Source organism: Ailuropoda melanoleuca, chromosome 6, assembly GCF_002007445.2.
Source record: "Ailuropoda melanoleuca isolate Jingjing chromosome 6, ASM200744v2, whole genome shotgun sequence".
Lineage (NCBI taxonomy): Eukaryota > Metazoa > Chordata > Mammalia > Carnivora > Ursidae > Ailuropoda > Ailuropoda melanoleuca.
The window spans coordinates 43,123,564-43,135,252 of NC_048223.1; the positions used below are offsets into that span (position 1 = coordinate 43,123,564).

The 11,689-nt window shown below is 36.3% G+C and overlaps 1 protein-coding gene across 1 annotated transcript in view; it reads left to right on the top strand.

Annotated features, from left to right (window-relative positions):
* The window catches only part of TOPAZ1 (testis and ovary specific PAZ domain containing 1), a 192,580-nt gene extending 181,102 nt beyond the window's left edge, over window positions 1–11,478 (top strand). Inside the window, 4 exon segments of the mRNA XM_034663557.1 lie at window positions 659–823; window positions 2,324–2,527; window positions 7,579–7,762; window positions 11,259–11,478. Coding sequence (XP_034519448.1) covers window positions 659–823; window positions 2,324–2,527; window positions 7,579–7,762; window positions 11,259–11,478 — 773 coding nt within the window.
* Window positions 11,479–11,689: the final 211 nt, after the last annotated feature.

Consider the following 11,689-nt stretch of genomic DNA (forward strand, 5'->3'; position numbering starts at 1 on the left):
GATTGTGGAGCCCAACACAGAGTTCAGTCTCATGACCCTGAAATCACAACCTGAGCTGAAACCAAGAGTCTGACGCTTAACTGACTACATCACCCAGGCTCCCCTTTATTTATTTGAGAGAGAGTGCGTGAGCAGGGGGAGGGGCAGAGGGGGAGGAAAGAACCTCAAGCCAACTCTGTACTGAGCGCAGAGCCCAATGCAGGGCTCCATCTCTTGACCCTGAGATCATGACCTGAGCCAAAATCAAGAGTCAGATGCTTAACTGACTGAGCCACCCAGGGGCCCCTAAATTATGTATTCTTTATTGTAAAATTGTTAAACTTGTCCACACAAATAATATTTTACATTATAACAAATACTATAATTGAAACATTGTCATGCAAAAATAAACATTAACTTCAGAATCAATAACTGATTAGTATACTTAGAAAAATGAAGAATTAATTTAAAAATATGTATAACAAAGTCCTCATTAGTTTGCATCTCCTTAGGATGGTGATCATCACTATATAAGTTGTTTCTAGTAAATTTGAGTCATTATTTTTTCTGAACACATACTTAAGTTTTGATACTTAACATATTTGAAAACAGTTGTGATCATATTGTTAAGTGTAATTTCCATAGTATAAAGTATTAGTACTTTTTTTCTTTTTGGAAGAGTCAGAATGGATCATCAATACACCACTGTGGCCTTGTGATAGACTGGATGTACTCAATCGACATAATCTGCTCTGTACAATTGCACATGAAATCTTAGCCAAAAGCCTTTACAGACAGACATTTGAAGTTTTGCAAAATCTACCAGGTTTTCAAAATTCTCAAGGTATGTTTTTTAAAAGTTTTATTTAATCTCTTGTCCATCTGGTGTTTTTTTCTTTTAATTTTTTTTAAAGATTTTTTTTAAAATTTATCTGTCAGCACAAGCAGGGAGAGGGGCAGGCAGAGGGAGAAGCAGGCTTCCCACCAAGCAAGGAGCCCAACGCAAGACCCAATCCCAGGACCTTGGGATCATGACCTGAGCTGAAGCAGACACTTAACCACTGAGCCACCCAGGCTTCCCCATCTGTTGTTTAAATCAGAAACAGTTCTGCACCTATTTTGGTTGAGCATATATTTTTAATGAAATTGTTTTCTGCAAAATGTGTTCTCTGAAAATTGAATATGCTTTTCTGATTTTTGTTTTGTTTTGTTTTGTTTTGTTTTGTTTTGTTTTGTTTTAAAGCAGAAGTGCTTACCTTTGGGTTGTCAGCAGTTCCCAACTGTTTTCATCAGTCTCCTTTCCCTACCTGTCAGGTCAGCAGCAAACAGTAATGCCCCCAGCAAGCTTCATGTGCTAAAAATTCATCTCATTAGAATAATGAAGAATACTTTTTCTTTTATTACTTACTATATATATAAAGATAGAGCTTAGTTTCCATTACCTTGGAACATAGGGAAACATGAAATAAATGGAAGAAATTAGCAAATGACAAGTTCAAAGAAAGGGAATGTTAATGTGGGCAATAGTAGGTAGTGCTCTTGAATCCTAACACTCAAGTCTTGTATGAACAGGAAGAGAGTCCATGTTAAGGGAAGCATGAGCAAAAGCTCTGGGTCAAAATGAGCTGAGCAATGGGTTCAGAGTAGCAGGTTACCACTTCATTAGAATGTTAACCTGAGGGTCTCCCACAGTGCTTTATCAGTCAGAGTCAGTGTTATAGGAAAATCCCACTGATGGTGATGTTTAGGAAGAGACTAAAGGGTAAGGAGAGTAATTTCCTGCTAAGGCCTGCATCACTAAATGGTGTTGCAGGTAAAGTGATAAAGACCAGAGTCTAGGTTATAGATTGAACTGCCTGAATATAGGGAATAAAAGACTTGGCAGTCTCCAAGGTGACTTTACTTTCTTCTAAGTGAGGAATTGAACTAGAAGTACCCAATAAAAGATTAGTTTTTAATTTGAGAGAATATTATGAGGGGGTGATTTATTTTGGGGAATGGGAAGTTAAGTCCGGGGTCTGAACTGTTGACAGTGCAAGCAGAACTGTGCAAGTCATTCGTTTTGAGACACTGCAGATGAAGACACATGTGGGATCACAAATGGGTGTTAATGCAGCCTCTGCAGTAGTTGTCAGACTTCCTTTCTTATTCTTCATTACAAAGTAGATGAATCAGTTTGCTTTTGTTGAATGCTTATTCGTTTTTTAGAGAATATATAAGATCACGTTTTAGTGACTGTGACTCCCATAGTGGGTAGCAAAGTGCCAAGGGGAGCAGAGAGAAAAGTAGTGAGAGAGAAGATGGAGAGACTAAGATAGATTGATTTCATTATTTTTTTTTCCAGGAACTGTGGAGGTTTCACAGTATAGCCTTCTTTTTAATAAACTTCTAGATGCCTGTATAGAAAGTAACAGTCTTGGTATGTCATCCTCCGTAGCAGAATTCATGATTTCAAAGAACATCCCTATTGATTTCTCCTTTCTTAGAAGATTAATTACTTCTTTAGGAAGGAGTTGTTTATGGCTCAAAGCCAGAGCCCACTACAAAAGTAAGTTACATTTTAAAAATTTATATATTTTATATGTATATTTATATATTTTTGTATGTTTTATAGTTTTGACTTTGATTGACTTTGACTCTGAAGCCTTGTATAATTTTTATTACTAGGCATTTAAATAAGTAAAAAGCAGTTGATACACATTCAAATATAGTGGTCTGCACAGATTAGTGCTCTCTTTTGAAACTTGTTCTTTCTCTTGTTTCTAATTACTATATCTTCATTTCTTTGCACATTAGTATGCCCACTGGAGGGTGCACAAAGGAAATAAATGACAGCATTTGAGCCAGTTTGGCATAGCTTATAAATATATAGGAGTAAAATAACTGGGTAGAATGAAGTTTAAGGAATATTTATATATTATATTCATCCCTGCTATATCCCTGATCTTTGTAAGTTAGAATATTTTATAGCAGGCCACATAGAAAGTACAGAGGCTGCCATTACTAAACACAATACATAAGTTTCTTGCATGGTGCCTAGTAATAGAACTTTGTTAATCTGTTTACAGTTTTTTCTCCCTAACCAGTAAGCCTGGAAAACTAATGCCTTCTCTAGTCCCAGCCACCTCACAGATATTTGAATTGGGAAATAGTTTCGTGTAGAATCTAGTTCCAGAAAACAATTCTTTTCTGTCTTCCTGCAGTTATTTGTGTTAAGTTTCCATTTTTCTTTTGTCTTTCTTCCTTTTCTTTTTCTTTCTTTCTTTTCTTTCCTTCCTTTCTTTTTTTTTTGAGAGAGCAAGAGTGAGAGGGGGGAGGGGCCGAGGGAGAGGGAGAGAAAGAATCCTAAGCAGGCTCCATGCATAGATCCTGATAAGGAGCTTGATCTCACAACCCTGTGATCATGACCTGACCCACCCAGGCGCTCTTAAATTCCATTTCTTTAACTGCCATATATATAACAAACATTTGAGTGCCTACTATGTGTCACTACTGTGTCAGATTTGCCAAACATCCCAGCCGTCCCTACCAGCACAAAAACCTTTCTGAACTGGGAAGTGTTTTTCACACTACCATCTATGATCAGTTTAGCAGGTGGTAACTTTTTTTTCCCAATGAAGCAAGAAAGAAAACATTAGCATACATTACAGGTAGTAAGGTTAAGTATTTTTGGTAAAAATTTCATTTCAGTTACATGTATACAGATTATGTACTGGGTCAATCAAAATAAGTTTTGAAAGCAGAGGTGTTTGTTTATTTTTTTAAAGGACGATCAGAAATTTAGAGGAAAGGTAGAATTGTTTGTTCACAAACACCTCATTTCAATTTTGTGGTTATGTTTCAACTCCTTATACTATTTCCCTGCAGATTACTAGAAATCACACACAAAGTATATATGTACTATTTGCTATAATTTCTTGATTTTCGTTTTTAGAATCAGTGTTAATGGGATTATTTATTTTCCAAATAATTGTGCAATTTGGGGAACATGCCATTAGAAGGTGTTTATATGGCACAGGAACAAAACCTAAACTTGGAAACATTTCAATGAGATTTCTATGAATATCTATTCTTTAGTTGGAAATAAGATTTTGTATTAAAGCAACTAAACTTAAAAAAAGCTCATAAAATTCTTTATTAACAGCTTTATTGAGATATAACTCAAATACCATTACAGTTCACCCATTTATAGTGGTGGTAAGATATGCACAGTTGTGCAGCCATCACCACGGTCCATTTAAAACATTTCATCATGCCAAAAAGAAACCCCATATCCATTAGCAGTTATTCCCCATTTTCCGCCCAAATTCTTCCAGCCCTAATCATAATTTATTTTTAGAGTTTTCTTTTTTAGTAGTGTTAAAACAGTTCATGCTTAGGTACAATTCAGTACCTCTTCACTAGCATTTCCTCTTATCTAAACACATCTATGCCTAGTTTCATATGCAGTGAACTTCTGGGACTTAATGCAGGTGAGGTATAGGACAGAGTATTTTTGGTTTTTTTTCAAAGATTTTATTTATTTATAAAAAGAGAGAGAGAGCACAAGCAGGGGGAGGGGCAGAGGGAGAAGGAGAAGCAGAGTTCCTGCCGCTGCCGCTGAGCAGGGAGCGGGATGCAGGCTCGATCCCAGGACCCCGAGATCATGACCTGAACCGAAGGCAGGCAGATGCTTAGCCGACTGAGCCACCCAGGTGCCTCTTGTTTTGTTTTGTTTTGTTTGTTTTTTAACATACCTGAGTTATAGAATGAAATGAGTAATTTAAAATCACTGATCAGCCTTCAAAACATGTTATTTCCTAACAGTGTTGACATTTAAAATATCATTGGATCTTTATTTAGGTTTATCTTCACACAATTAACACTCTAGGAAAGCCTTTCAGTGCCTTATGATCAGTCTAATAGTACTTGATTCTGGGCTAATGGCTTTTTCATCAAGACACTGTTAAGACTGGTGCCAATGCCTTTGTTTTGCCTTTTTTTAAAAATACTTCATACAGCTTTATAGAATTAACTTCACATACCATAAAATTCACCGATTTAAAGTGGACAGTGCATTAGTTTTTATTATACTCACAGAATTGTGCAGCCATCATCACAACCTAATTTTAGAATATCTTCAGAACCTCCAGAAAAAGAAACCCTGAATACGTTAGCATTCCCTAGATGCCTCCTGCTGATCCAGCCCTACACAACAACTAATCTACTCTATTTCTGTGGATTTGTACATTCCGGGCATTTCACATAAGTGAAATAATTCAGTGTGTAGTTCTTTATGACTAGCTTCTTACACTTAGCGTAATATTTTCAAGGTTCATCCATGTTGTAGCATGTATCAATACTTTATGCCTTCTTATTGCTGAATAGTATTCCATTATATGGAATTTATTTATGCATCTATCATGAATAACACTGCTGCAAACATTCACGTACAAGTTTTTGTGTGGACATATATTTTTATTTCTCTTCGGAGCAGAATTGCTGGCTCATTTGGTAAATCTGTTTTTTGTTTTTTTTTTTTAAAGATTTTATTTATTTATTTGACAGAGAGAAAGACAGCCAGCGAGAGAGGACACAAGCAGGGGGAGTGGGAGAGGAAGAAGCAGGCTCTCAGCAGAGGAGCCTGATGCGGGGCTCGATCCCAGAACACCAGGATCACGCCCTGAGCTGAAGGCAGACGCTTAACAACTGAGCCACCCAGGTGCCCCTGTTTTTAGCTTTTTGAGAAACATCTGGTCTATTTTTCCAAAGAAGCTGCATCATTTGATGTTTATAACCCACCACCTGAGTTTGAGATTTCCAGTTTCTTCACATCTTCACCAACACTTATTACACTCTGTTTTTTATTTTAGCTTTCTTGGTGGATATAAAGTGGTATTTCATTGTGGTTTTGATTTTGCATAATCCTAATGACTAATGATGTTGAACACCTTTTCATGTGCTTAATGGCCATTTGTGTATCTTCATGGAGAAATGTCTGTTAAATCCTTTACCCATTTTTTTCTCTGTACATTTTTTGATTGGGTTTATTGTTGAGTTGTAAGAGTACACACATATATACACATGCACATAATATACATATCGATATATGTACATTCTGGATGCAGTCATGAATTTCAGGGTTTTTTTTTTCCACTCTGTGAATTGTCTTTCACTTTCTTTATGGCTTTGCTTTGCTTTTTGTTTTCAACCTAATCAAAAGGAAACAGTCCAAGGACAGTAAAGTGGCCTTCCTCATGCTCCTGATTTGCTCTCCCTAGTCCTAAAAATACTGATTTTCTCTCAGAGCTGAAAAGTCAGGAAGGGAGATGTTATTAGTGTGTCTTTCCATTTGATTCTTCCCCCTAAAACCAAATGGGAATATTTTTCTTTTCATATTTGCTTTTAGGGGGAAAAAGTTCATGATGGTAAATTTCTGTTCAGTTTGGTTTTTTTTTTTTGTTGTTTGTTTTCCTCATCTGGTCAGCAAAGTAAAACAAGAATGTATGTAAATTACACCTATCAATAGCTAGGAAAGTTAATGAGTTGATAGTGTTAGTCCTGGAAGTGACCAAGGAAGGTGGGACTGCCTAGTATTTAGGAATCCAAAATCTGTGGAGTCAGAAGGCTGGGGTGATTCCCAAAGCCCCTTTACCTATAATGTGGGAGTCACTGTACCTGATTTCAAAGGTAGTAAACTGTCAGTTAAAATTTAACAGTTTAACACAGGTTCCTGGCACATAGTAAGTCCTCAAAGATGATCATCATCCACATTAGATTACTTAAAGAACTTATCTTAACAAAACATTTTAAACAAATTTTACAAACAGATTTAAATAGGTTTCAGTAAAACATGACAGTATAATATTGTCTATGTACAGGTTGGATATCTTAGGACATAAGTGGATTTCCCTATGTATCATTTGTAATAAGCACCTAAACAGTTTGAAAATTAAATCTCTTTTCTTGAAAAGTAAAATTTTTAGAACATGAATTGGTGAGCACCTACAACACACTGAGCGCCTACAGGAAGGGGATGTATTTTATTTATTCTTATATCTAAATAGTGCTCAGCTCAATGTCAGACAGAGTAGAGCAGCAAATGTTTACTACACAAACTATAACAGCACTATAAATAAGTGCTCAAAATAGTATAATGTCTGTGTGACAGAAAAATCTTCAAATTATAATTTCTACTTTGTTTCTACATTTTGTATTCATAATTCAGGATAGACAATAATTACAAATATATGTAGATGATACTAGACCAGATCCCATTAAAACAAAACCCAAGTCTCTATTTCTGGTTTTTTAGTTATTTTGAAATTATGTTGTATTGACTATGGCTTGAAATAAATGGGCAGTTGCCACAATGAGGCTTAAAAGTAATTTTTAGGAGAGTTTTTAAAATATATTTCTTACTTCACATTTAATGTTTCAGAAGTATTTTACAAAGAATAGTATCAAATGTACTAGGATAAGCTTACCACCATATAATTTGTATAATAAACCTGCTGATGTGAAGAATCATTCTGTAATGTAAGTAATTATAACCTGTGGATGTCTAGCTTTTCACCTGTTGGGGTTTTAGTAAAGTTTGATCTATTATTTGATTTCCAGGTGCTCTTTCATTGGGTTGCTACCCACCATTGGAGGGAAATTTATACCGAAAACTTCTACTGATTCCTTCTTATTTATCTGAGATTGAAATGCTTTTAGCTATTGAAATCTTCCTGGTATCTAATGCTAGTAGTATTCAGAGTCCTGGAACTTCTACACAGATACTGCAGATAGTTTTGAAAAGGTTGGTTGATATAACTTCTAACTGCATGCTAAAAGCAGATCATGGCTCCCTATACCTGACCTGTGATGTAAATGTTTTTATGTATCTTATATTTTATAATGAATATTATATTTTATATATACATACAAACACATATGTGCGTATATGTGTATATATGTATATTCATACACACACACACTAGTATATGTATGTATTTACAAACTTTGGTAACATTTAAATTGAAAAAGGAGTTGATCTGTTTGAGACTTAAAGCCAAACAAGCTAGTAGCATTTAATAAACATATTAACAACTTCAAAGATGCTATCAGATGTTCAAAGAAATGGACCCTCTTTAAGTATCAGTCTTTCTTATATACAGATAGTTTTTAGATAGTTATCTAAAAGTTACTTATCTTTCTGGTCAACACAAAAGATCTAAAAATCACGTTGAAGAGGGAAATATGTGATAGTTTATTTGGTTCAGTAAAGAATTCTGTTGAAAATAAAGCCATCAGCCTAGTTTCTAGATTTAAAAACGTTGTTGTAAATGCATAATATTGTAATGTAGCTGTTGGACCAGACTGGTATCTCTTCAGTTAATATTGTTCAAAGTCCCAGAATTTAGGCTTATACAACTCCAATTTCTTACTAGCCTATCCGGGAAACTAATAAAGATCTCATGGGTCTCCTGTTTTAGAGTTTCTTGACAAGATTTTTGCTTCAGTTTACTGGTGTTAAGCCACATCATCAGATTGGATATTCTTTCAGTTACCTATTACTGCGTATAAATTATCCCCAAACAGCTTAAAACAGCAAATATTATTTTAGTTTCTGTGGGTCAGGAATTTTGGGGTAGCTCAGCAATATGGTTCTGGCTCAGGATCTTTGAGGTCGTTGGTCAGAAGTTGAGGTCACCCACCTGATGGCTTGACTGAGGCTGGAGGATCCATTTTCTGGATGGTTCACTAACATGCCTGTTGCCAGTAATCCTCAGTTCCTTGAGTGTCTTCATGACAGGACAGCCAACATCTCTCAGTGAGTGATCCAAGAGAGAAAGGCAAGGAGCAAGCTACAGTGCCTTTTATGACCTATATCAAGAACTGTGAAGGCTCTCAATTTCACTCTATTTGCAATCAGTCTGACATAGTTTCCTAGATCCTAGCATAAGACACAAGATTCTTGCATTGGAGACAGAAAATGTTATTACTTGTGGTACAGCAAGCACTATGATTATCTGCATATTTGTATCTCTTGTTTTGCTCCCCAAGTCCTACAGATGGGCCCAGCTGGATACCTGCACATGCCCTGGTTCTGTTACAGAAGAGTAATCTTGAACTTTAGGGGACCTAAATCTGTTATAATGAATAAGCATGCCTGCCCTGTTGCTCTGCAGGGAAACACCATCTCCTTCTTGTAAGGCTATAAGCAGACCTGCCCTTTGCGCCAGAAGACCCTATCTTTGTCTTTCAAGGTGGTCCACTATATAAACATCCTTAAAACACAGAACAAGAGGTAGTGTCTCTGCTCTCAAAACTTCTAGAAATGCAGAGACCCAGGAAGAATTGTCATCTAATAACCAGTGTCCAAATATATACACTGTCATTTCTGCTTAATTCCCTGTGTGATAGCGAGTCATTTAACCTAGCCCATACTTAAGGGGAAGAAATTTTTTTTTAAGTAGGCCCCATGCTGGGCTTGAACTCACAACCCTGAGATCAAGACCTGAGCTGAGGTCAAGAGTCAGACACTTAACTGACTGAGCCACCCAGGCACCCCAGGAAATAATTTATTTCAGGTCCACAACTTTTTAAAAACCCACTAAAATTAGCTTTTTTAAAAAATTACAGGCTCTGTTCTTTTCTCAGGGCCTCCTTGTTTACTACTGTGTGCACTATAAGTGGCACAAAGCATTTGGGCTCCCCAGCTTCCTAAAGAGGATTTGATTTTCTCAGAGCTGTCCATTCCCCACATATATGCAGCCTTTTTATTCATTTTTGAATTTGGGGGGTATTTGTGACCTCCGTGCATAACTAGTGACATGCCTAAATCTTTAACTTTGTCAATATGATTTTCTCTATTATTATTATTATATACTGAGACCTGCCTTATGACACTAACCTCTCTCAGGGAAAATTTTACTCATCTTTAGACTTCCAAAAACTGCACCTAGTTGGCATATGCCCAGTCTACCAGATTTTAGGCACCACTTTCTAAGCCAGAATGTAGTAGAAGGCACCTGAGCAATCCTTCCTCTCTGTGACCACTGGTTCAACTTGGTGATTAAGGTGAAATCCTCACTTGCAGTACTCTGTGCACCACACTAAGTTGTTAATGCAGGTAGACTCGTTCTTGCATCTTGCTGTTGGGCCCTACGTGTGCCAAGAGCAGGATACAGTGAACACAAACAACTGATGCCTAATATAACAGCCACATCTCTTTTAGATACTTCCTACTCCCTATCCCTTAGGATAAACAGTAATAGAATTTTATGAACTTTATGAAATTTGGAGACTGCTACAAAAGTTATTAGAAGAGTAAATTCTAGCACTTTAATGAATAATCTTAAGACTGAAAAAAACCCTGGAAATTTAGCAAAGGTATATAGCTACAATTCTGTTACCAAATGTTAGCTACCTATTATGTATATGCTTATCACTAATATCAAGGTAAAACATGTGACTGTTTATAACTCCAAATTTGATTAAACTCAGTATTTTTATATACATCACAGTGAATAGTTATGCAATTATCAACTTTAAAAATACAAAGAGAGAGGTTATTAGCCATGTTCCAGATCAGTGTTTTTCAAACTGTGAGTTATAGCGCACTTGTGTGGTGAAATCAATTTAGGGTATTGCAACCACATTTTTTTTTTTTTTAAGATTTATTTATTTGAGAGAGAGAAAGCACACATGGGGGAGGGGCAAAGGGAGAAGGAAAGGAAGTCTTAAGCAGACTCTTTGCTGAGTGCAGAGTGAGATGCAGGGCTCAATCTTAGGACCCTGAGATGAGGGCCTGAAAAGCTTAACCAGTGGTGCCACCCAGACACCCCTGCAACCACGTTATTAAAAGATAAAAGACAGGGAGCCTGGGTGGCTCAGTCAGTTAAGTGACTGCTTTCAGCTCAGGTCATAATCCCAGGGTCCTGGGATCAAGTCCCACATTGGGCTTCTTGCTCAGCGGGAAGCTTGCCTCTCCCTGGGCCTACTCCTCCCCCTGCTTGTTCTCTCTCTCTCTGTCAAATAAATAAATAAAATCTTAAAAAAAAAAAAAAAGAAGATAGAGTACATTGTCTTAAGGGTCAGTCTTGTTTTGTGAAACTTCCATCTTTATGTATGAGTGTATATGCTGGGTCACAGTATAAAATGTCTTTTTTACTATGTATCTTGTTTGAAAAAATTTGAAAGCCACTATTAGAAGAATACAGGAAAAAGACTCATAGCTTAGTACCAGTACATATAAATGACTCTTTTGAAGAAACTATAGTTTCTGACTTTGTGAGTTGTTCACTTTGTAGATGTGAAGAAAGCAAATCTCGGAACAAGGATGATTATCAAGCCGCAGTGGAAAGATTAATCATGGCTGCTCGTATATCGGATCCAAAGCTCTTCATTAAGCACATGACCGTCAATGTTAATAAGGAGCAGGTTTATAGTTTGGAACACTGTTCTGCCCTGAAATGGTTGAAAGAGAATATGAAGTGGGCTGGAAAGGTTTGGCTTTTCAGTAACCATTAGTTGAATAAAGGTTTGTTTTTTTTTTTTAAGTTCAAGTAATCACTGTTGAAAATAAAAGGCAATAAAAATACAGTTTACACCATATTCACCTTTTGCCCTTTATTGGTTTATAGTAAGTTAATAGTTTCCAAACACTAAAAATTTGGATTGAAATATGCAAATGGTTTTATCCACACTGAAAAGTGATTTTTCAAATTACTTTTTGATTTCT